This window comes from Salvelinus sp. IW2-2015, linkage group LG16 (assembly GCF_002910315.2).
Source record: "Salvelinus sp. IW2-2015 linkage group LG16, ASM291031v2, whole genome shotgun sequence".
Taxonomy (NCBI): domain Eukaryota; kingdom Metazoa; phylum Chordata; class Actinopteri; order Salmoniformes; family Salmonidae; genus Salvelinus; species Salvelinus sp. IW2-2015.
The window spans coordinates 8,748,862-8,774,696 of NC_036856.1; the positions used below are offsets into that span (position 1 = coordinate 8,748,862).

Consider the following 25,835-nt stretch of genomic DNA (forward strand, 5'->3'; position numbering starts at 1 on the left):
TAAACACATTATTTGGAATGAAATACCATATTGAATCAGTATTGATTAAACATCTTTCAACCAGTTGATCTTGAAAGTGTTTTTTCATAGATGTTTTGAACGCACTGATGAAGTCTGAAGTCAGAGATTTTTGATTTCTCAGTTGTTTTGAACGCGGCAACAATGGCCAATACATCGCATTAGCAGTCCAGGGTTTATATACACCATTGGTTTCTTTAATGTATCGTTAACCCTGGCCACAGGGATTCGGTTGGTCTTGTAAAGTGTCAATCTACAGATTTTCCGCCCTATAGATAAAGTAGGGGCGTCTCTGTATGACATCATTTGCCAAACTTTTCAACATGGCGACACAACAAACGGAAGCGATCGAAGCAATGGAAAATGCGAACCGAACTTCGCATCCTGGCTTCAGTAACGACAAGTATTCTCTGCTCGTCATTGTCGGTGGACATAGTCGGGCTGGATTTGTGGACTACGTGGTTGCAGAGATAAAGAGAGGTAATGTGGACCAATGTTGATTGATTTAGTGCCAGACCGCGCTTCCACCTCCCGATTTGGCTCGAGCTAGCGCCTTTAGTACAGGTGACGTTGCATACTATATTACTGCGGTTTCAAGTATATTCCGTCAACAAATGGTTGTAATTGCAAATCAACACACACACCAGCCAATTGTCACTGAAATATCCCACTAGTCTCGTGAATGTATGTAAATGTTTTCCACGTCGAAATACAACGTTAAAGATGATGCCACATGCAACCCCCGTTTGTAGTAGATATTAAATGGAAAGATAAGGGAGGAGGAAGCCAGTAAGGGATACAATAGCAACAAGGATGTTGAATCTCCTGGCAGATGGTTAGCAGAGGGCATCTGCACGGTGTGTAAGTTCACAAAACAAAATGGGCAATATTATTTTACTTCGAATCTGATTTACCAGTTGATCACTAGCTTTGGATGATCTTGCCTGATAGACCAGCTGTCAATCAGACCATAAACTAGACAGCTAGGTTAGCAACGGAAGTTTAAACTATTTAAAATTATCAGGCAAAATGTAAAGTTAAAAGACCATTTAATGCAATGGCATGCTTTAGCACTTGCTCTATAATGATTAGTTCTGACATTTAAATCTTAAATACTGTCGTAAACATTTACGAATACATATTTTGTGTAAATTATCATAAATTTATTTAAATTTAACACATTTCAGCATTACATAAAGTATTTTTTTTTACACCCATTTCGCAGTAATCATTCTGGGATTGAAGTGTCAGACATGTCTAAAACCCTTCCTCTAAAGTACAAGGCTTCATTTTCTGTTATCTTACCTAGAATGACTCTGTATGATGTGCAGGTGGTCACCAGAGTTCTAATTAGTGGCTTTGATGACCTTGTCATTGAAGCATATTCATAAAAATGTTCTATGCTATTTTGTTACCAGTATATAAAGCTTGGGCAGCTAAGCTGAATTTTGTTTTTTCTTCTCTGTTTGTACACCATATACGATTGTTCTTGATGACTGCAAGTGCCTCTGAGTGATTTAAAGTAACTGTGTACTTCTATCATGAATCACATTTATTTCAATTACATGATTACATGACATGATGCCGAGTTGCCTCTGTCTGGTAGTGGGCAGGGGCTCCATTTTGTGTGTGCATTGAAATTTGCTTGGCTCGTAGTGTTGAGGAATCCAATAGCTGTCATTTCCCACTTCTGATTAGCTGAGGGAAGCTGTTTTATGCTGAGTTCATCTTTTACAGACTTGCATTACTAGCCACACTGCAAATCACTCTTTCATCCCATGGCAACAAGCCAATGGAAGGGCTCAACATTTGTACCCGCCGCTCTATCTAAGGAGCCGAATAGCTTTTGCCTCACTTTCCAAGGACATTGCTCCAGAGAAAGGTGTGGTATGTTTGTTTACTTAACACGGCAGTAAACACATTGAGCAGGCGGAGACATTTTAGATTACATTTAGCCTACGTTGCATCTTCCTCATCCCTTTAAGACGGCTTGTTTTGGAGGAAAGTTTATCTTGGGTTGCATCCATAAAATGCACTGTGTTTAAAGACTCCTGTCTGGTTCCAAGATGCCACTGTGCTGGACTTCTGGTGGTTTCTCACCAGGGAGGGACTCCCCTGTGCACTGACTTCTCCAGGGTCAAGACAGGAGATCGTTGTAAAGGTCTGGCCTCGAGACCACTCAAGACCTCAGGGTCCTCTAGTCTCACATGAGATCACGGAATGGGTGGGCTTTTTCCCCAAGCGTGTAAGGGTTTTTGTAAGGGTGCCTTCTTGCTGTTTGTTTTAGTTTAGTTACTAACATACAGCCCTGTCAGGGTGTTGCCTTAATAGTTCAGATTTTGTAGAAAGGAACAGTTTGCGGTGAGCTTTGAACACTCCAAGGCTAGTAACATTCACAACGCTTGTTTGTAACTTGCTTGTAGCTGATTTTTTTTTCTTCCCACTCATGCTTCAATGAATAGCAGGAAATTATATTTCCAAATAACGTCAACATCCTGATTTGTGTGTCACACCTGTGTAGCGTTAGTTAATGGAAGAATATGCGATTTTTATTCCTTCCAGCTACTTAGAAAATGAGTAACACATCAAATGGTGATGAGTGATTCCTCAAATACAGACAAAAAATTATGATTTMGGGAATTTTCACAAAATGTAATCCACAGAATAGTCCTTTGGTAGAAGGATTGTTGACATATACAGTACATTTAGAAAGTATTCAGACCGCTTCCCTTTTTACACATTTTGTTACATTACCGGATTGTGTGGAGGCACAGATCTGAAGAAGGGTACCAAATAATGTCTGCAGCATTGAAGATCCCCAAGAACACAGTGGCCTCCATCATTCTTAAATGGAAGAAGTTTAGAACTACCAAGACTCTTCCTAGAGCTGTCTGCCTGGCCAAATGGTGCAGTCGAGGGAGAAGGGCCTTGGTCAGGGTGGAGACCAAGAACCCAATGGTCACTCTGACAGAGCTCTAGAGTTCCTCTGTGGAGATGGGAGAACATTACAGAAAGACAACCATCTCTGCAACACTTCACCAATCAGGCTTTTTTGGTAGAGTGGCCAGATAGAAGCCACTCCTCAGTAAAAGGCACATGACAGCCCGCTTGGAGTCTGCCAAAAGGCACCTAAAGACTCTGACCATGAGAAACAAGATTCTCTGGTCTGATGAAACCAAGATTGAACTCTGGCCTGAATGCCAAGCGTCATGTCTTGAGGAAAACTGCCACCATCCCTACAGTGAAGCATGGTGGTGGCAGCATCATGCTGTGGGGATGTTTTTCAACGGCAGGGACTGGGCGACTAGTCAGGTTTGAGGGAAAGATGAACGGTGCAAAATACAGAGATCCTTGATGAAGCGCTCAAGAATGGGGCGACGGTTCACCTTCCAACAGGACAACGACCCTAAGCACACAGCCAAGACAACGCAGGAGTGGCTTTGGAACAAGTCTCTGAATGTCCTTGAGTGGCCCACCCAGAGCCCGGACTTGAACCCGATCGAACTTCTCTGGAGAGACCTGAAAAGAGCTGTGCAGCAACACTCCCCATCCAACCTGACAGCAGAGAAGAATGGTACAAACTCCCCGAATACAGGTGTGCCAAGCTTGTAGCGTCATACCCAAAAAGACTCGAGGTTGTAATTGCTGCCAAAGGTGCTTCAACAAAGTACTGAGTAAAGGGTCTGAATACTTATGCAAATGTTGTATTCCCCCCCCCAAAAACATTTTTTCTACATTTGTAGAAATGTCTATAAACTTGTTTTTCTTTGTCATTATGGGGTATTGTGTGTAGATTGAATTAAAAATAAATATTCAATCAATTTTAGAATAAGGCTGTAACGTAACAAAATATGGAAAAAGTGAAGGGGTCTGAATAATTTCTGAATGCACTGTATCTACCTCCATTACTCCAGTATCCCTGCACATTGCAAATATGGTTTGGAACTGAACCTGTGTGTATATAGTATGCTTACTTACTTATTGTGTTTGTCTTATTTCTCATGTTTTTTTTTCTACGATTACATTGCTACTGATTATTGCATTGTTGGGTTTTGAATTTGCAAGAAAGGCATTTCACTGTACTTGTGCATGTGACATTAAAACTTGAAACTGAAACTTGAATATTTCATGGCCCTAAACCCGCCCACCCCGCGGATATGACCGCGGGGACTGTGTGTTATGAGTCAACCCGCGCATCACTTGTACACCGTTAGTCACTCACCCTTCTAGATAACTTGAAACAGCCTAACCAGGTATTGTCTTGAAGTCGCCTAGGCTAGCTAGTGCTAGCCAACTTCTTTCACCAATTAGCAGGCCGGTGTTCGACCCGTGGCAAAGTTGGTTTGACATTGGATAGTCTTCTTTTGTCTGGGTTTCATGAGGAATCACTTTGATTTGATTTCCGTGCCCTTTGCATAGGCTTGTAGACTCTGCTGCTACATTTAGCATGTTCTCTTTCGGATAGTTTCCCCATGCTCACAAACATCACTTGATTCCCATAAATTCATGCAAGTTGGCAACTTGTGTACCATTTACAAGAATTGACTGCAAATGTCAGTGAATAGTTTTGGTCTCCAAAATATGTAATTGTCATGCCTCCTTCAGTGTGCCTTGGCAGCGTTCAGTGTGATGGAATGGTGAAGTCTCTTGAAGAAGCCAGCAGCCCTGAGAGCCCAGCTACGCTGCCGAGCATAAATAATGCAACCTATTTACTTCAGCTTAGCTTCACCAGAGTGCCAGAGAATAAAGTCTCCGTTGTCAGGACGTACACGTTGGTTCTTCCACTACCCCTTTAGCATTAGCTATTCGGAGTTACCTTATCACCATCCAGACAGACTCCAACAACCGTGCAGTTCAGAGGCGAGGTGTGGATGTACTACCCAGAATACCCTGGGTTACTAGGAGAACATTGTCCTTAAATGCAGAGGTTGGGTAAGTTGGTAGTGGCATTCGATGTTGTCTACCATTTCTATCTGGTTCAGCTTGGGCAAGGGAGGGTACTAGGGACGATGCAGCTGTGTGTCTGAGTGTGAAAATACTGGACTCTGGCTGCATCTTGTTGAGAGCTTGTACCCCCATAATGAGACTGACTGTGTAAAGTTGAGTCATTAGCAGTGTTTCCCCTAGGATTTTGTTTTGATGCAATGGAAAAGGTAGGCGGCTACGGGGGTCTGGGTGAATTCCCCCTGGAAGATCTTTTTTTTGTAGAACGACTGAGAATGTTACTTCTGGTGACTTTTTAAAGACAATTTGTACTCCAATACATGAACATTTAATTATGTTGATCTGTGCCACTGCACGGATCACCCAGCTCATACTGACACATACCCATGAGCCTCCTGTCTTGCATCCTCACCCACTGAGTCCCGATCGACACCGGACGTCCATGAACTTTGAAAAGTAGTTGAAATTTGGTCAGTCCACCCTGGCCTTGATGTTAACGTCCACAGAGAGAGCGGACTGGACCAAATCTGAGCCTATCATGGACAAATGTTTAACAAGTTTTGATAGTACAGTGAGTTGAGCATAGAAGAGTACTGTACAGTTAGTAAAGTACAGGACAGTGACTACAGCACAGTCGATTATAGTGCAATGCAATACAGTACAGTAAAGATGTCCAAAGGAGAATGACATTCATTTCCATAGTTATGCATTTCTGTGTAGTACAGATCAGGGAACCATTACCATAATTCCATTACCGGGTGTAAATCCACTTCACTTACTGTAGTTTAATAACCAAATAGATTTTTTTCAAACTCAAGGTGCCATGTCATAGCTGACATACCCTTCTTTCTGCAGACATCTTTGAATCTTAATTTGGAGCAGATATTTAAGAGTTTTTGAAAAACCTGGTTGCATTAAAAACAGATTTTACCGTAATTCCATTACCAAAGTTTGCATCTGCAAAGTTCTTCCACTAAATTTAGGTTTTGTACATTTTTCCATGGAAATTGTTAAAAGTAGTCCTCGTGCATAGAGTTGTATGTTGTTAAACTTTTGAAATCAATGCTTTTTGTTTGGCATACATTTTAATGTGAAAACTGTGTTAAAGCTTAATTCTGTTACAGTGGAATTGCCCGTCAGTATCTGTGTTGAGGCCATGTGACTGATGTCACAAACACTTCCTCTGTCTCTGTGTGTGTGTGTGTGTGTGTGTGTGTGTGTGTGTGTGTGGTGTGTGTGTCACACTGCTCACCATATCCTTCCCTTCCTGGTCAGTGATAGAGGCAGGCGCTTTGTTAATGATTTTGTTTGGGGAACAAGCCTGAAGAAACGGTCTTGTGTTGAAGATTCTCTGACTATAACATGATTAAAAGTATTTGGTGATGACTAAATTTGTACATTTTTTTTAATGAATGCAGCCCCTGAATACTCTATCCCTTCTACATGGTCAACATGCTTGTGATTGCTGGCAAAGTGCAAATAGAAGAGGGGCTTCCTATTGAAAGAACAACGCTGTGCAGGTGGTCTGTCAGTTGGTTCAGCTGTGCGGGTTCTTATGTGTTGTTGTAATGTGCTGATGGACGGCCTAGAAAAGATAACAGACATTTTGACCTGCTGGGGTTTTCTTTGCTCCAACCCAACGGTGGGTCAAGCCAGCCCTAGTCTAGCCCAGACAAGTCTTCTCTTGTCTGAGACTTAGCAGCTGCCTCTGTGTACTCTAGAATCCTCTCAGGACCCCTCAGCCCCATTTCCCATCTGCTACCACCAGTGTCCATTGTACTCCCTCTTGAGTGTCTGTGTTGTATGTGCCACTGGCTTAACACTAGACCCGCTAAAGCGGTCATTTTGACAGCTCATTAATTTATTTAATTTTTCTGCCATTTCTAAAGTCATATCCCCTCCGTCGTTGACTTTTCCTAAAAAAGTCTATATAACACACTGTCGTTGTTAGAATTGTTAAATCACAAACAGAACTGGAATTAGAACCAGTTTTAGGAGGGCGTGTCATTATTTGAATGGTTTTCCCCATTGCCCTTCCTCCCGACAGTAGGGCCTGCTCCGCTCATTCTCCCGACGTTGGAAGGTGCAGTGGCCAGTTGATAATCACCCTGGTAATTGCCTCAACTGAACCTAAATTAATCATGACCTCTCTGATTATTCTTCTGATTCTACACCTCTGAGGCCTAAGTGCAAAAAAGCCAAAATGGTGCGCACTGAGCAGGTTCCCACGCCACCACCAAATGAAACGGTGAGAAAGGAAGGGAAGGCACCATTTCGGAAAAGATCCACATCGGGCAGCAGGTGAGCAAGTGTCGGAGAATGTGGTGATGAGGCTTGTGGAACTTTACGTTGGCAAGGGGAGAAATGTCACAGAGGACAATTTCTTCACTTTACTGTCATTGGTGAAGAAGTTGCTTGCAAATAAAACAAGCTTAGTCGGCACCATGAACAAAGCAAGACGGGAGCTTCCTCCCTCAAAATAAGGCACCTGCACAGTCGTTGTACTCCACAACGGTGCTGAAGAATGACAACTCACACTATACCAATTAAAGGCAAGAAAGAACGTTTCTGTCATGAGCACCATGCATCCGACAGTTGCCATAGTCAGGGACACAATAAAGAGAACCGGATACTGTTACGCACTATAACCAAAGATATGTCAATATTGCATAATACACATTGCCATATATACTGAACAAAAATATGAACGCAACATGTGAAGTATTTGTCCCATGTTTCATGAGCTGAAGTAAAAGATCCCAGAAACAATCCATACTTTCAAAATGCTTATTTTGCTCATTTTGTGTACAAATGTGTTTATATCCCTTTTAGTGAGCATTTATCCTTGGTCAAGATAATCCATCCACCTGACAAGTGTGGCATATCAAGAAGCTGATTAAACGGCATGATCATTACACAGGTGCGCATTGTGCTGGGGACAATAAAATGCCACTCAAAAATGTGCAGTTTTGTCACACAACACAATGCCACAGATGTCTCAAGTTTTGAGGGAGCGTGCAATTGGCATGCTGACTGCAGGAATGGCCATCAGAGCTGTTGCCAGATAACTTAATGTTCATTTTTCCACCATAAATTGCCTCCAACTTTGCTTTAGAGATTTGGCGGTACATCCAACCGGTCTCACAACCGCAGACTGTGTATGGCGTTGTGTGGGCGAGCGGTTTGCTGATGTCAACGTTGTGAACAGAGTACCTCATGGTGGCGTTGGGGTTATGGTATGAGCAGGCATAAGCTACGGACAACGAACACTATTACGTTTTATTGATGGCAATTTGAATGCACAGAGATACTGAGTTCCTGAGGCCCATTCTCATGCCATTCATCCATTGTCATGCCATTCATCCATTGTCATGCCATTCATACCTCGTGTTTCAGAAGGATAATGCATGGCCACATGTCGGATCTGTACACAATTTTCTGATTGCCACTAGGCATGAAAGGGGGCCAAAAAAATGTCATGTTCTGATCTGGTGGAAAGGTCATAAAATAGGTGTACCTGAGTACTACTTATCCCTTGCGCAAAACAGCCTACGGCTGTGTTTGTCTGTACGGAGCTCACTAGCGCCAGAATATTTTATTCAATGTTTCCTAGCTCCAGCTTTGGCTGGACCAAGTTAATACAATAGTTGATACAATGTTTCAAGTTTCTTGAAAACAGGCCATGCATAGCCAATGTGATTTATAGGATATTTATTTTATCAGGATATTTTCTATCTTTGGGCTTCATTGTGGGACTATCATTTGTTTTTCAACAGGACAATGACCCAACATACCTCCAGGCTGGGTAAGGGTTGTTTTACCAGCCAGCTATATGTTGATAATGTTGTGGTTCAGCCACGACTCTGTGAAAGCATAAGATTTTACAGTTTTTAATGTCCTGTTGGTCGTTTAATCTTCCTCGTAGGTCATAGATTTTATTTTCCAATGATGATTGCATGTTAGCTAGTAGAACGGAAAGCAGTGGGGGTTTATTCGATCGCCTATGAATTCTCAGAAGGCAGCCCGAACTCCGTCCTCTTTTTCTCCGTCTTTACGCAAATTACTGGGATTTGGGCCTGTTCCCGGGAAAGCATTATGTCCTTCACGTCGGACTCGTTAAAGGAAAAAAATGATACATTAGCTATATCAGATGACCTGGCCTGCACAATCCCCCGACCTCAACCAAATTGAGATGGTTTCGGATTTGTCGGACCGCAGAGTGAAGGAAAAGCAGCCAAGAAGTGCTGAGCATATGTGGGAACTCCTTCAAGACTGTTGTAAAAGCATTCCAGGTGAAGCTGMTTGAGAGAATGCCAATTGCAAAGCTGTCAAGGCAAAGGGTGGCTATTTTTGGTTACTACATGATTTCATATGTGTTATTTCATAGTTTTGATATCTTCACTTATTCTAGTGTAGAAAATAGTAAAAATCAAGAAAACCCCTTTGTGTAGGTGTCTAAACTTTTGTGTGTGTGTAGACAGACAGAGACAGACATACAGTGGGGAGAACAAGTATTTGATACACTGCCGATTTTGCAGGTTTTCCTACTTACAAAGCATGTAGAGGTCTGTAATTTTTATCATAGGTACACTTCAACTGTGAGAGACGGAATCTAAAACAAAAATCCAGAAAATCACATTGTATGATTTTTAAGTAATTAATTTGCATTTTATTGCATGACATAAGTATTTGATACATCAGAAAAGCAGAACTTAATATTTGGTACAGAAACCTTTGTTTACAATTACAGAGATCATACGTTTCCTGTAGTTCTGACCAGGTTTGCACACACTGCAGCAGGGATTTTGGCCCACTCCTCCATACAGACCTTCTCCAGATCATTCAGGTTTCGGGGCTGTCGCTGGGCAATACGGACTTTCAGCTCCCTCCAAAGATGTTCTATTGGGTTCAGGTCTGGAGACTGTCTAGGCCACTCCAGGACCTTGAGATGCTTCTCACGGAGCCACTCCTTAGTTGCCCTGGCTGTGTGTTTCGGGTCTTGTCATGCTGGAAGACCCAGCACGACCCATCTTCAATGCTCTTACTGAGTTACGGAGGTTGTTGGCCAAGATCTCGCGATACATGGCCCCATCCATCCTCCCCTCAATACGGTGCAGTCGTCCTGTCCCCTTTGCTGAAAAGCATCCCCAAAGAATGATGTTTCCAACTCCATGCTTCACAGTTGGGATGGTGTTCTTGGGGTTACTCATCCTTCTTCTTCCTCCAAACACGGCGAGGGAGTTTAGACCAAAAAGCTCTATTTGTCTCATCAGACCACATGACCTTCTCCCATTCCCTCGATCATCCAGATGCTCATTGTCAAACTTCAGACGGGCCTGGACATGCACTGGCTTGAGCAGGGGGACCTGCGTGCGCTGCAGGATTTTAATCCATGACGACGTAGTGTGTTACTAATGGTTTCTTGAGACTGTGGTCTCAGCTCTCCTCAGTCGTATTGACCACGTCCTGCCGTGTAGTCTGGGCTGATCCCCCACCTTCCTCATGATCATTGATGCCCCACGAGGTGAGCTCTTGCATGGAGCCCCAGACCGAGGGTGATTGACCGTCAATGAACTTCCATTTTCTAATAATTGCGCCAACATTTGTTGCCTTCTCACCAACTGCTTGCCTATTGTCCTGTAGCCCTTCCCAGCCTTGTGCAGGTCTACAATTTTATACCTGATGTCCTTACACAGCTCTCTGGTTTTGGCCATTGTGGAGAGGTTGGAGTCTGTTGATTGAGGGTGTGGACAGGTGTCTTTTATACAGTAACGATTACAAACAGGTGCAGTTAATACAGGTAATGATGGAGAACAGGAGGGCTTCTTAAAGAAAAACTAACAGGTCTGTGAGAGCCGGAATTCTTACTGGTTGTTAGGTGATCAAATACTTATGTCATGCAATAAAATGCAAATTAATTACTTAAAAATCATACAATGTGATTTCTGGATTTTTGTTTTAGATTCCGTCTCTCACAGTTGAAGTGTACCTATGATAAAAAATACAGACCTCTACATCTTTGTAAGTAGGAAAACCTGCAAAATCGGCAGTGTATCAAATACTTGTTCTCCCCACTGTATCTATATCTCATATTTCGACCTATCAATTGGTCGAAAGAACAGAAGACTCTCGTTCTACCAAGATTATTTTTTAGTCTGGATGCCCTAGTAAAGAGAGAGGAAGCGAAGCGAGGTTTCAGTCTCGCCAAAATGTGTCCAAAATAACCCCAATGTGTTTCTATGTGATTATTTTGAACCTCAGCTTGTCGCCTGCCTTTATTTATAAAGCCCTTTTTACATCAGCCGATGTCACAAAGTGCTATACAGAAACCCAGCTTAAAACTCCAAACAGCAATCAATGCAGATGCAGAAGCACGGTGGCTAGGAAAAACTCCCTAGAAAGGCAGGAACCTAGGAAGAAACCTAGAGGAACCAGGCTCTGATGGTGGCCAGTCCTCTTCTGGCTGTGCCCTGGAGATTATAACAGTACATGGCCAAGATGTTCAAATGTTCATAGATGACCAGCAGTGTCAAATAAAAATCACAGTGGTTGTAGAGGGTGCAACAGGTCAGCACCTCAGGAGTAAATGTATTTTCATAGCCGATCATCAGTTAAACAGCAGGTGCGGGGTGAGAAGGTTGAAAACAGCAGGTCCGGGACAAGGTAGCACTCTGGTGAACAAGTCAGGTTTCCATAGCCGCAGGCAGAACAGTGAAACTGGTGGACTGGGACAGCACGACCAGAGTGACTGGGGACAGCAAGGAGTCATTAGGCCAGGTTGTCCTGAGCATGGTCCTAGGATGATATTATATTAGGATGATCATCTCGTCATTACATACAGATCTCTGGTGTAAATGGGAAGGTGCACAAAGCACAGAAAGAGACGAGACCAAAAAGACAACATGAGAACAAGCGGCCATAAACGCTCATAGAAACAAAAGAAACAAAACCTTGATGCCTTGCGATACAGGCATTTGGAATATCGTGCAAAAACATTAATTCGACTTCATAAAATTTATCGTCCAGCCCTAGTTTGTGTGTGTGTAAGGTCCAGTAAGTGTGCATGGAGCCAGTGCAAGAATGTCAGTGCAAAAAAAAAAGGCTCCAATGCAAATAGTCCGGGTATCCATTTGATTAACTGTTCAGCAGTCTTATGGCTTGGAGGTAGAAGCTGTTCAGGAGCCTTTTTGTCCCAGACTTGTCGCTCCGGTACTGCTTCCATTGCGTAACAGAGAGAACAGTCTATGACTTGGTGACTGAGTCTTTGACAATTTTTAGGCTTTCCTCTGACACCGCCTGTATAGAGGTCCTGGATTGCAGGATTACAGGACAGTACGCACTACCCTCTAGGGCATTGCGATCGGATGCCAAGCAGTTGCCATACCAAGTGGCGATGCAGCCAGTCAAGATGCTCTCAATGGTGCAGCTGTACAACTTTTTGAGGATCTGAGGGCCCATGAGAAATCTTTTCAGCCTCCTGAGTGGGGGAAGAGGCGTTGTCGTGCTCTTCAAGATTATGTTGGTGTGTTTGGCTCATGATAGGTTAGGGCTGAGCGGTATACCTTTTTTTACGATATACTGTTATTGATGCACGGACCAGTTTGGGTTTTTACTTTACCTTCTATAACGGTATTTGAATGTTTGGTTTGTTAAATGTTATACGCGGTGTGTAATGTCCATCTTTATAGTTTACTTCGTTACTTGAGTCCTCTCTCGCCACTCTCTCTCTCTCTCGATGCCGCTTTCCACACAGACCTTTCACTCAAGGAGCTCATTTGTTGTTCCTCGACCAAGAGACACTTGCGTTCAGTCTGCATGGTCAATGCAGCACACGCAACAATGTTGATGACAACAACGCTGTTTTCACTTTGGTTCTTAATATAAATCCACTAGCGTTTTTATAATTACACTATTAGTTTGTGTTTCTTACATCTGCAAACAGCTAGTGTATTTTCTTAGCAAGTTGTTCCTAAATCTTGTTAGCCGCTAATGCTAATCGCTAGCTAGCTAATAAATGTACTGAGTAAGAGCTTACATAATTAGCTATACAGCCTGATAATACCAGTGATGGTTTAGACCTAAATCAGCATGTTTGTGCAACAGTATCTTCTAAATGAAAGAGGAATACACGAAGCAAGAATATGTTAGCTACACGAAGTAGCTAAGAGAGAACGTTCAATGTAGCCAAAGATTATAGGGTCCCCTAGGAAACATWMAACAACACTTTAGTTCCTACCCTGACACAACTCCTCCCTGGCATTTCCATTTCTTGTCATGTCAAACACTTTATTCAAAGTGCCCACTATTATATTTTAACTATATAATTAGAATAGTCATTGTATTTCCATGATTCCAACAGTTAACCCAAGTGTTTTGCTCTAAATCGCTAGTCAAATTGCAATTGCAACAATTGGTTAAAAATAAGGCTCAGATTTCTTGCGCATATCGTGCAGCCCTACGTGGCAGTGTGGAAATTATCTCAAATAAGTGCAGGAAATGTTGACTGGTTGAATTGAACAGTATAAAACAATCAGAAGGGAGAAAGACCCATTGAAGTCTCTTAGAATGTATGTGTTCCCACCCTAGGGTTACGCAGTACTCATAAAGCAAATTAAGAACTTTATTTATTCCAAAACATAAAATACTGTCATAACGTCCAATTTAAAAATAAATCCCCCAAAAATGTTGGGGGTGGGGGGGCTTATCACCCAGCCCTATGATAGGTTCTTAGTGATGTGGACACAGAGGAACTTGAAGCTCTCATCCCGCCCCACTACAGCCCTGTTGATGTGAATGGGGGCGTGCTCGGCCCTCTGTTTCCTGCAGTCCACGATTAACTCCTTTTGTCTTGCTGACGTTGAAGTAGAAGTTGTTGTCCTGGCACCACACTGCCAGGTCTCTGAGCTCCTCCCTGTAGGCTGTCTCATCGTTCTCGGCGATTAGGCCCACCACAGTCGTGCCTTCTGCAAACTTAATGATAGTGTTGGAGTGCCCGGCCACATAGTTGTGGGTGAACAGGGAGTACAGGAGGGGACTAAGCACGCACCCCTGTGGTGGATGTGTTGTTACCTACCTTCACCACCTGGGTGCCGCCCATCAGGAAGTCCTGAATCCAGTTGCAGAGGGAGTTGTTTAATCCCTGGGTCCTTAGCTTAGTGATGAGCTTGGAGGGCACTATGGTGATGATCGCTGAGCTGTAGTCAATGAACAGCATTCTCATGTAGGGGTTCCTTTTGTCCAGGTGGGAAAGGGAAGTATGGAGTGCAATAGTGATTGCGTCATCTATGAATCAGTTGCGGCGGTATGCAGGCTTGAGCAGTAGGTATACTGGGGTATTTGGAAAAAGCCACGAGATGGGTTTTTCAATACCATCAAATAGGGCTTGGCGTTATGGACAAAATCTCATATCCCGATATAGGTCATTTCATATCCCGATAACAATACATATCACGATATACACATTTTCTGTAAATTCAATGAATAAATTGTTTATATAAAATGACCACATGTGAAGGCCTATTTCTTATTACATTTTGAATTATACTCAACAAATAAAAGGTATTTGCATTTGGTACCTTGGGTCGAGTGTTTGCACCAACTCATGAAACCCCCTGTTTCTCGACCGTGTAAATTGGGGCCATGTCTTTGCAGATGTTGTAACGGCAGCTGTTCTCCTTCCATCTTCGTGATTCTTTGCCATYTGGTGTGCCGCGGGCAAAAGCCTCTTGCAACGTCTGAGTCAGGGGTTTGTTTTGAGCACTCGACTGTACTTTTTTGGGTCTCATCCGTAGACTCTCTCCATACTGTTTCACATGATTCTTGCGTAGGTGGTAAGAGGTTAGTGGTGTTTGAGCCTGTTGTTGGGACCGGCCTGCGGCATATTTTGCAGAGGATGGTTTTCTGGTCCGTGTCAGACTTTTCATACCCAAACCACGTCCATGCGACCGAAGTAGCCCCTCTTTTAGGTACGGTCTCCGTGCTCTGTGTCGCGTTCACTCTCCTCCATGTTTGTTTGTGTTGCAAAGCGACTTCCAATTGCCGAACAATATTGCCGTAAAGTGTGATTTGCGACACAACGAAATAAGCGGTTGAGCATAATATGAAACGATAGACGTTTTTCTATCGTCACACGATATATATCGGCATATCGCCCGGCCCTACCGTCAACTATTTTTTGGGGAAGTTTTTCAATGATTTTGAATATTTGTAGCAACTTTTTAAGTTAATACCTGCTGTCAATTTGTGCAATACGTTAGGAGATAAAGCATATTGCGTTCTTCATTTCACATGTCACATTATTCTTTGAACAGTTGAGCCAGTCATGTGTTCCTTGTAAAGTGCATAACAAGAGAAAGCGGGAGCTGGTGAGTCCAGTAAGACCCTTTTTAGTACTGTTTTCCTTTTGAATCAATTCTTTTCACTCAGAATGTGCATGCAAATCAGGACAAATGGCTAGATCTTTTCAATGCAAGTTCCAAATCACTGCCAGACAAAGATGTTTGCCTGTTGAGGTTATACGGAAGTAAAGTAATGCCCAGGTCCATGTTCTTCCCTAGCCTGGGTGCTATTCTGAGACATTTGCTTCAGTCTTTTCAGTCTAGAAACAAAACTAGGAATTGTTATATGGATGCGGTATTCAGTGATTTGGATCTTCCTTTCCTGATCAAAGGGCAGTAACTTATTTTGAGCTGCCCAAGACATTCAGTGTTACAAACGTAAATAATGTTTAATATAGGATGCATGCTAAAACAGTGTGCTTGGCTAGATCATTGTGACAAACTAATATCCTTCTGCTCTCTGTGTAATTTGAATGAGCTTGCCAAAATCCTCAACGAGCATAGGAGTAAGCTACTGTAGCAGTACTTCATCAAACTTTAAAACAGAATTTTACAAGAATGAGAAATAATGTCAACACAATGTCTGTAGTGGCAGTTCAGTCTAGAATGGCTGGTCGTAATTCCCAACAGTTCAGAATGGAATGCCCGACCCCAGAGATCAGAACACGCACTTTCTTTTCATTCAATTTTTTTTGTTTTTATATATATATGAGATGTAAATATTTTTTTAAAGGATGAGTGTGTGTTGCGCTGAATGAAAGTGCGTATATATATATTTATTAGCTGTCCCTTTTCTGTGTAATTTGCCAATTATTAAACAGTTCAGCAGTAGCCTAACAATAGTGCCACAGAGTATAATAATGAATTTTATAGATATCGTCCCATCTTCATTTAGTTGTTCCAGAATGAGCTGAAACAACCTTGGGCTGGTCCCTAGGCCAGTGGTCTCTCACCTTTTTTTGTTAAAATGTTCATGCCAGGAACTGAGCAATGATTACAATTGGTTGAGGAGTTACTGTCTTCTCGGAAGACTGGGAGACTAGTGGGCTGCCTTGCAGTGTATAAAAAAAAATCTTCTACTGCTTTTTTCTCTGTTTTTGGAGAAGTAATAAAAATAACATGTGCCGATGAGGTCGGAGCTAAATTTGTCCCAGACAGACAGAACGGGAGGCTGCTTCCTCTTGCTTTTTCGTTGTCCCTCTTGATTTTCACTATGGTGAGCGAATTCAAAAGCAGATCTTCTCTCTGCAAATTTTTTTGGGTGAAGATTCATCATACATATGGTCGTATAGGCAGGGGAATTCGTTTTTTTGTCTTTTGCCCTTTGTGTTCAAATAGGCCTACAGTATGTCTTCATTACAATATTTAGATTATTAAATTAGAAGTCTGTCAATTTGCTCACCAGGGTCTACTTCGCTGTTTAGCATTCATTACTTTTTCTAGTAGAGTTGAATCTGATATTGCCCGCCCACTGTTAGTTAGTTATGTCATCACCACATGCAATGCTTAAGCCCTTAAATGGCTAATCCCTTTACTACAGTGGTCTTTCTTGGCAGTGTAGCTCTCTTGTCATGCAGGGCACGTCATATGGACCATATGAATTCTGTGCCCTCCCATTTTGAATTTGACACTGCACCCGTGTACCACATTAGACATGACAGACATACCCTTTGTATACATTTTTCATGCAGTATAGGTCCACGTTTTAACCTATGCTATATAGCCTATAGCTTAATTGCAGCAAAATTGTAGATGAAATGTACACATTATATTCTGTCTTATTATCCATTTGTCACACTCTTAGTTCATGTCTTGGTCATTTTATTGTATTTAGTCTATTTTTACATAATGTTATTGTACTTCTGCTATGTCGTTTAGTCTAGGAATTTGAGGCCTCCGTTCAATTATCAGCTGCATGGTATTTATAGCATGTTGACGTTACAAAAAGAACCTCCAACAGTGACAGAGCCATAACCTATTATATTGTTTACTGTATGTGAGTTACTTATTAAAGGTGCAATATGCAGAAATTGCTCCGCCAATTCCTAGTTGCTAAAATTAGAATAGTTCGCCTAATTTCCGTTTGACTAAACAAGCAGTCATTGTGTAGAGAATCATTGCACCACCTAATCCAGCTGTGAAATATATTTTCCATAACCAAAAATATTGTATTTTCAGCTGTTTGAAGCTGGTGTAGCCCAAAAAGTTACATATTGCAGCTTTAACTCAAAATATGTTTGTAATTTCATTACCGGTACACAAGTAGCATTTTCCATGTTATCTGTGAGTGAGTTAGTCTCTCAGCCCATCCCTGAAGTCTTTGCTTCCCCAGTTGTTTCAGTTTGAATCCTTCCCTTTCTCCTCTAAAAACAATCCCTTAGCCTGACCGACATTAACACAAACCTCAACGATATAATTACTCTAGGCAGTGTTGTCCAATAATCGGGTTGTAAAATGGCAGAGTTATGTCTGTATGTTATTATGAAGCAACTCTGAGCCTGGGCACGTTCTACTTCCATCTCTGGCTAATTACATATACTGTAAGTCTGTATGGCTTCTGTCAGGTGCAACTAAACTCCACAATAGCTAGCATTGCCTTTCGTTACGAGATTAGAAATATAATATCCTATGTCAAATGAATGGTWCTTCACTTTCCTCAAGGCCTTAAGTAAAAGTGCCTGTCATGTTAAGTGTATGTTTGGTTTGAATACTTGAACATGCTGTTGACTTGAGTATTGAGTGTTCTCCTAACCACCCTGGTGTGTGTGTGTTTTCACAGGCATCCGCTCATGGGATGTGGACCTGACATTCTGTAACCTGGACGAGCAGCTCAAGCTCTTTGTGTCTCGACACTCTGCCTTCTTCTCGGAAGAAATAAAAGGTAAGGAGCTTTTTCCATCCGTCTATCCTTCTGGGTAAAAACATCAGTGACTGAACTGTAAAACCCCTCCCTGTTGGCCCTCAGTATTAAGTCTTTTGACACGATGGTGATCATGGCAAGGGATCCGTCGTCCTTGATCGGCTTGGTTTCGACTGTACGTCTTTATCCGTTTCAGCGCAGAAAATGACGTCTTAATGGTTGCTGTTGTGGTTGGTATAGTGAGGACCAGCTGCAGTAACTTGCGACAGTCTGTGTCAGGTCATGCTGGAACAAAAAGCTGAGGAGCTGTCCAGCTGATTTGTGTCATACCATTTGTGAACTGTACTTGGAATATTTTGACAGGCTCTCGTTTGCTGGTGTTGTGAATTTGTTTTTGTTTTTTTGCGGTCCACTGAGCCAAGGCAATTAAGTTCACCAAATTGGTCAAACCTGGCTCTCTTCTGAACATAGATATTATCCAGTATGTTTGCCATAGATTCGCCCCCTCTAGACTCCGTTTACTATGAGTTTCGCTTTCTGCCAGGCCCAGTTCATTGCATTTCAGCTCGAATCGCTCATAGGAACTAGAAGTCTTGCCGCTGCCGTTCCGGTGCTTTCATTGTGTCACCGATACGGTAGAAAATTTAGCAAAGGCATGTAGTAGTTCCACATGGTTGTCCCTGGGCCTGTTTGATGAGCTGCCACTCATCGTTACCGCGAAATGCCAACTCCTGTTGACATGGGTAGAATGATGTAGCATTAATTAGCTAGGTCTTAAAAAATCTCACCATTCTCTTTGACCTTTGCATTGTGCATGCTGATGTTCAATCTCCATTGTTCATTCAATGCCAGACCTATCCGTGAGCTGCCAAATGTCTGAAGAGCTATTGATCTAAATGATGCCATTATTTTTCCTGTCCAAATATTGACCCATACTTGTACGCCTGCTATTATTTTCATTATGTTGTCTGGCTCCTTATCAAAGTTCATTCAATGAGTTACATTGAATATCTGTGTGAATGCGGTTTATGACCCACTTTTCAAACTCGACAGCTGTGAAATTGAGCAAAGACACATGATGAAAAGCAAAAAAAGCATTTTCTGTGAAACACATTGTTACATCTCATGAGTCACAGTTCTTAGAGAAGATGCCATAAGCATAAATTAGTCGATCATTCTAAATAGTACAAGAGAGTTGCTTTGAATGTGAATAACCATTCTGCTATGCTCCAACAAACTGAGCCATTGGAACCTCCTTACATTACTCTATAGCTTACAATCCATTTCGCATTCTATTATTGATTATTTATCTCCCGTGATAACTCCTTCTTTTATATCTGGTTGCTCTGCCAGCGTCTTTCAATTCAGCCCCACTGAAAAGCCTCATTCGGATAGACTGATGAACTTTTCAGATGAGTGGGCTATTTATTTATCTATCATCCAGATAATCGACAATACATCCGGAAGAATTCTAGAATTGACTTTGAGAAAAATACTTGTTTTGTCTTTACTTCTCCCTCAGCCAAACATCTACTTGAGAAATCTAGCAGAGTATAACTAGCCTTGGTCAAGGCAGAAAGCGTCAACCCAGATAACTTCTGGGTTATCTGCCCATCTGCCGCTAAGGATAGACATGAGTCAATGTTTTATTTGACTGGCTGGGATGGTGTATGCAATGCCATGGGTGGTAATGGGTGCTGTCCACTACCAGTGGCCAGCTGGCTGTTTCTACATGTCATGTCAGTTGATAATTTAAGCTAAGTGATGTTTTCCAAAGCACAGATAGCGACCCATCTAAGTTACAGCAGGAGTTGTCTTGCATAGCCAGATGTCGTATTCTCATGTTTGCTCTGTATAGTGARGCCTGGAAATGTCAGGTTTCTCAAGGTGAGAACACTCCTGTGAGATCGAGGCCAACAAGCAACCTCCTTTTTGTCTGCTTGTAGAATAACTTAAACGCCACGCACACCAGACTATAGCCGTATAAATATTGCAATTAGATCTGTACTCTGGAGACAATCTTACTGGGCCTCAGTGTTCTTCCTTTACACCTCAACAATACAACTTCAGCAGAGTAGCTCCTTCGGACTGTTATTTGAATCTTTGCAGTGTAGTTTGCGTGGAGAGTTAGTGATAATGTTAGTGGGGAGGACAGAGGAATGAGACAGGTTGGTTGATGGAAAGCAGAGAGAGAAATCCCAGGGAGAGTGGGAGGAGGAGGGAGAGTGTGTGTGTGTGACCTCACAGCTGAAAATAGTTTGCCACAGCTGCACCATCCTCGCCCTGAAGCCCATCTTCCCTCAGTCACCAGAACATTTGTTTATCCTCGGGACAACTTTCTCCTCAAGTATCAAGAACTACCTCGCCCAACCTTCAGGCCTCACCCATTCACAATCTGTGTGTCACACCCCAACACCCGCAATACATCCACACTTGCACTTTCATGCTAGCTCAGGCTATCGCAACTCTGTAAAAGGAATACTATGTTACTGCAGTGCTCCACTATGGAATCTGTGCTGCAGAGCCTCTTCCGGGCAGCAGGCTGACTAATGGCAGGCCAGCTGTTGAGGAATGTGGGGCGTCAGCCTGTGTGTGTGTGTGTGTGTTTACACTAGAGGAGTGCTACTGGGCAGGGTGGTGCAGGATGGGGGAGCATGACAGTCATCAGGGGGCACATGGTGTGCCACACAGTGCCTTGCCTTGCTCTCATTTCACAGGCCTACAGTATAACCTTATCCAGAATGGGCTAATTCATGACAAATACCTAATACAAATAAGTTAGAATATACAGTATATTGGAGGAAAGTTACCAAACAGAGTGACACAGTTTTAGGAATTAGGCTACTCTATAGCTGCAAGCTATAGCAAAAAAAGGGTACTTTTTTTGTTGTTGTGAGGCTGACTGTCCCCTGTTACAGTGGGCAGGGCTCCAGGCTGACTGTCCCCTGTTACAGTGGGCAGGGCTCCAGGCTGACTGTCCCCTGTTTACAGTGGGCAGGGCTCCAGGCTGACTGTCCCCTGTTACAGGGGGCAGGGCTCCAGGCTGACTGTCCCCTGTTACAGGGGCAGGGCTCCAGGCTGACTGTCCCCTGTTACAGGGGGCAGGGCTCCAGGCTGTACTGTCCCTGTTACAGGGGGAGGGTCTCAGGCTGACTGTCCCCTGTTACAGTGGGGCAGGGCTCCAGGCTGACTGTCCCCTGTTACAGTGGGCCAGGGCTTCCAGGCTGACTGTCCCCTGTTACAGTTGGCAGGGCTCCAGGCTGACTGTCCCCTGTTACAGTGGGCAGGGCTCCAGGCTGACTGTCCCCTGTTACAGTGGGCAGGGCTCCAGGCTGACTCTCTCCTGTTACAGTGAGCAGGGCTCCAGGCTGACTGTCCCCTGTTACAGTGGGCAGGGCTCCAGGTTGACATTTTCCCCTGGTGGCACAGCTAGGGCATTTGGAATTTGAGGTTTCACCAATGTGATTGCTTTGGTGAAAGCAGACAAGTCTAATGTGTTTTACAAAGTATATTGAAAGCAGGTGCTTCAACACAGGTGTTTAAGCAATTAACATCCCATCATGCTTAGTCATGTATAAAAATGCCCAGTTGCCCATTATTTAGCTACCATGGCTAGAATAAGAGATGTCAGTGACTGTGAAAGAAGGGTCTCAAAGGAGCATAGGCGGTTTAAGTGGTGTGTGTTTGTCACAGATTTCAATTGAACACTTATGGGAGATTCTTGAGCGGCATCTGAGATAGCGTTTTCCACCACCATCAACAAAACACCCAATGATGGGATTTCTTGTGAAAGAATGGTCTCGCATCCCTCCAGTAGAGTTCCAGACACTTGTCAAATTCATGCCAAGGTGCTTTGAAGCTGGTGCCACAACACCCTATTAAGACACTATGTTGGAGTTTCCTTTATTTGGGCAGTTACCTGTGTTTTCAATGGGATTTTTATTTATTTATCAGAGCTGCTTTCTTTTATCATTATTTAATTTGTCATGTTCAAATGATGTCCATGTATTGAAGCCTAAACTATTAACAGTGGTTATTACTGTAAATCTCTTCATGACTGAGGATCTATTGGTATGTGCTACTGCCATATTGCATATACATACTGTGAATGCAACTGTCTGGTAGTACACATCCAATTCCCTTRGTATGAACTCTGAGGATAGTGCCAAAAATGTCCTTATTTGAGTCAGTTTTCGTGGATAATCCAGTCTGAAGCCCAGTTGGGTGGGTTTCTATCTCTTCACTCTGAAGCCCAGTTGGGTGGGTGAGAAATATTTATTCATCCTTACGTCGTCTTTACTGCTCAAAATATATTTGTGGTTCCAGGCCCTCCTTCCTGATCCTGAAACATTTGCCTTGAGGTCAAGCTTACCTTTTTCTATTCACGCCTTACTTACAGTATTTTATTGTATATATTCTCCCTGTTAAATGAATTTGACCTTTTTCTATTAGCAAGGTTAAGACTACTACTAATGTCCTAAAAGCAGTCCACTCTGGATTCTTTGTGATGAAAACAGGGTAATGTATGTCACTGGCATTAAAGCTGCAATATGTAACTTTCTGGGCCACCTGACCAAATTCACATAGAAAGGTGAGTTATAGATCTGTCATTGCAAGCAAATCTAAGAAGCGGTAGTAGAGCTGTTATAAGTGCACTATTTCTATGTTTCCCATTCTTACGTTTTGTTTTTGCGTCTTTTACTTTCGGTTTTGTACTACAGCTTCAAACAACTGAAAATACAATGTTTTTGGTTATGGAAGAGCTATTTCACAGCAGTTCAGATTGTACAAGTATTCTCTACACAATATTTGCTTGTTTTGTCATATTAACCGAAACAGTAAACATTTTAGCAACCAGGAAATGTGGGAGTGATTTCTGCATAGTGCACCTTTAAATCTGATTGCTTTGGTGAAAGCAGACAATTCAACTTGTTTAAATTGTCTTTGAATAAAAGCTTTGTATGATGAAATTGCAATGCGACTCGTGAATTGGACATTTGTTTTGGTTTGATTGTGTGTGTCTAATAGGTGTCATGGAACTCAACACTATGTTTTCAAATATCCCTTGAAAAATATTAGACCTTATAAAATGTGCAATAATTTTTTTGTTTGGATCATAAAATCTGAGTGCATTATATCAGATAGTTTGTTTTCACGCACTCTTGTCAGATGCTGAATGTTTATAAATAAATGTATTTTCCCCCCCTCCACTTTATCAAACAATTTGCATAACGTCACCGATGCTGCTGCGGTCGTTCTCTGTGGCAATATGTTGTTCAAAGTGGCTAGAGAGAAATTATGTACTACTGGAAAACGTATATGCGGCTGAAAATATTAAGATATAAGCTTATGCATCCTATAGGATGACTCATGAAATGCGCTCGGCTACGTTTCATTCAGTCGCACTCCATTTAATAAGAGAGGAAACGCAAAGCTGGCACCTGTCGTCATTCCAATCCTCACACACACATGCTGACCCTGCAACTAGACAGTTTATTTCTATCTGATTTAAAAGAGATGAAGTCCAGACAGGCTAGGCCTATTTTTAGGGAACTTTCTGGATGGACATAGAGAATTAGTGAAGTCATACACGCACACCCACCCACCTAAAATGACCCATCAATCAAAGCCGCCTGCAGCACATCTCTCTTGACACAATCAAATCACATTTGTCCTTTCCCAAAAACGTATTAGCTTAAAATCCTTTCTGTAGGATATTTTTWAAATGGTCTACGTTAAAACATGTTGGTATTACAGACTTGGACAGGGAGAGGTTGAAAATGTCAGTGAAGACACTTGCCAGTTGGTCAGCGCATGCTCGCAGTGCACGTCCTGGTAATCCATCTGACCCTGCGGCCTTGTGAATGTTGACCTGTCTAAAGGTCTTACTGAACTTTCTCCATTTAGAGACAATTTGCCTTACTGTGGACTGATGAACATCGAGGCTTTTAGAGATACTTTTGTAACTCTTTCCAGCTTTATGCAAGCCAAACATTCGTAATCTTAGGTCTTCTGATCTCTTTTGTTCGAGGCGTGGTTCACATCAGGCAATGCTTCTTGTGAATAGCAAACTCACAATGAATTAATTAATTCTTTTTTTATAGGGCAAGGCAGCTCTAACCAACATCTCCAATCTCGTGTCATTGATGGGACTCCAGGTTAGCTGATTCCTGACTCAATTAGCTTTTGGAGAAGTCATTAGCCTATTGGTTCACATACTTTTCCCAACCTACTATTGTTGTGACTTAGATGAAGATCAGATCACGTTTTATGCGGAAATCCAGGTAATTCCAAAGGGTTCACATACTTTTTCCTGCCACTGTACAATTACCTAGACTAATCGGGGTCCCTGTACATTGACCCTGTACCGGTACCCCTTGTATATAGCCTCGCTATTGTTTTTTACTGCTGCTCTTGAACTTAGATGTAGACAGACTAAGTTAGCAAAAAGAAATGCTTGTAAACTGTTTTATTTTTGTGTATTTATTTATTTATTTATTTATTTATTTATTTACTAGGGGTACACTCCCGCTATTAGGTAAATGTAATCTACATGAAAATGTAATTTAATAAAACATTAATGTAGGCCTATTTAAACGGGTTCGACGGTTGTTTTATTTTCATGGCGGTCTTCATCCATTAGTCAGTTACACGGTTATTAAATATCCGTCCTAGCCTTAGTCACAGCATCACACACTAATACAAATAGAAGTAATCATCCTATAATGTCATTGTAAAGTCATGCACAATGCTCTATTGAGAAGTGTAAGAGACCACAGATGGCATTTGAAATATTATTTCTCTCTTATATAAAAGTTAAGTTCCAAAGATATCCAGGAAATAAATATTTAAGAAATAAATTAATCCAGTGATTGTCATGAATTTTGGGTTGACAATTAAGCTTCTTTTTTTTTCTTTTTTACTGTCAAATAAGGCTCTAGATTTTTTTTGTTCAATAGAGATGAATTTGCTTCCATCTTTGTGCACAAATATTACATAGGCATAATTCAATTTGTGCTAGTTCACCGCCTGACAACGTGCAAACTCAAAACACATTAGCTAGATTGCTAACTGTAAATGGAACAACTATTGCTAGTATCCATGTATTAATCAAAGAGGAAATGTAATTTCCTACTTTGCAATGAGGCCTATTGCACTGGCGATGCGCATTTCGTGCGCTCCATATTTGAAAGCCATATCAGATATCTCGATTGTAAAAGTGTGCTTTGAGATAGATAGATATATAAACAACAAACGTATACCTACAGAAAGTGACCCTCTTTAATGTGGACAGCTAACTGCTTTCAAATAGGGGTGCACAATATGGGCAAAACATCTAATTGTGATTTATTTATGTTTTCAACCAAATATTGCGATTGCAATTTGACTTACAGATAACTGCCAAAGGAAATACCAACAAAGTATTTTAATAGAGTGTTTAACCATCACGAGCCAGAACAGCTTCAATGCACCTTGGCATAGATTCCAGAAGTGTCTGGAACTCTATTGGAGAGATGCAACACCGTTCTTCCATGAGAAATTCCATCATTTGGTGTTTTGTTGGTGGTGGTGGAAAACGCTGTCTCAGGCGCCGCTCCAAAATCCCCCCATAAGTGTTAAATTGGGTTAACATCTGATGACATCTGATAGTTTTCATGCTCATCAAACCATTCACT

At 42.0% G+C, this 25,835-nt stretch overlaps 1 protein-coding gene across 1 annotated transcript in view; it reads left to right on the forward strand.

Annotated features, from left to right (window-relative positions):
* Positions 1-332: 332 nt before the first annotated feature.
* The window catches only part of LOC111975642 (microtubule-associated protein 1S), a 51,235-nt gene continuing 25,732 nt past the window's right edge, over positions 333-25,835 (forward strand). Inside the window, exons 1-2 of the mRNA XM_024004107.2 lie at positions 333-498; positions 18,079-18,180. Coding sequence (XP_023859875.1) covers positions 342-498; positions 18,079-18,180 — 259 coding nt within the window. The 5' untranslated portion in view covers positions 333-341. The remainder of the gene's footprint in view (positions 499-18,078; positions 18,181-25,835) is intronic.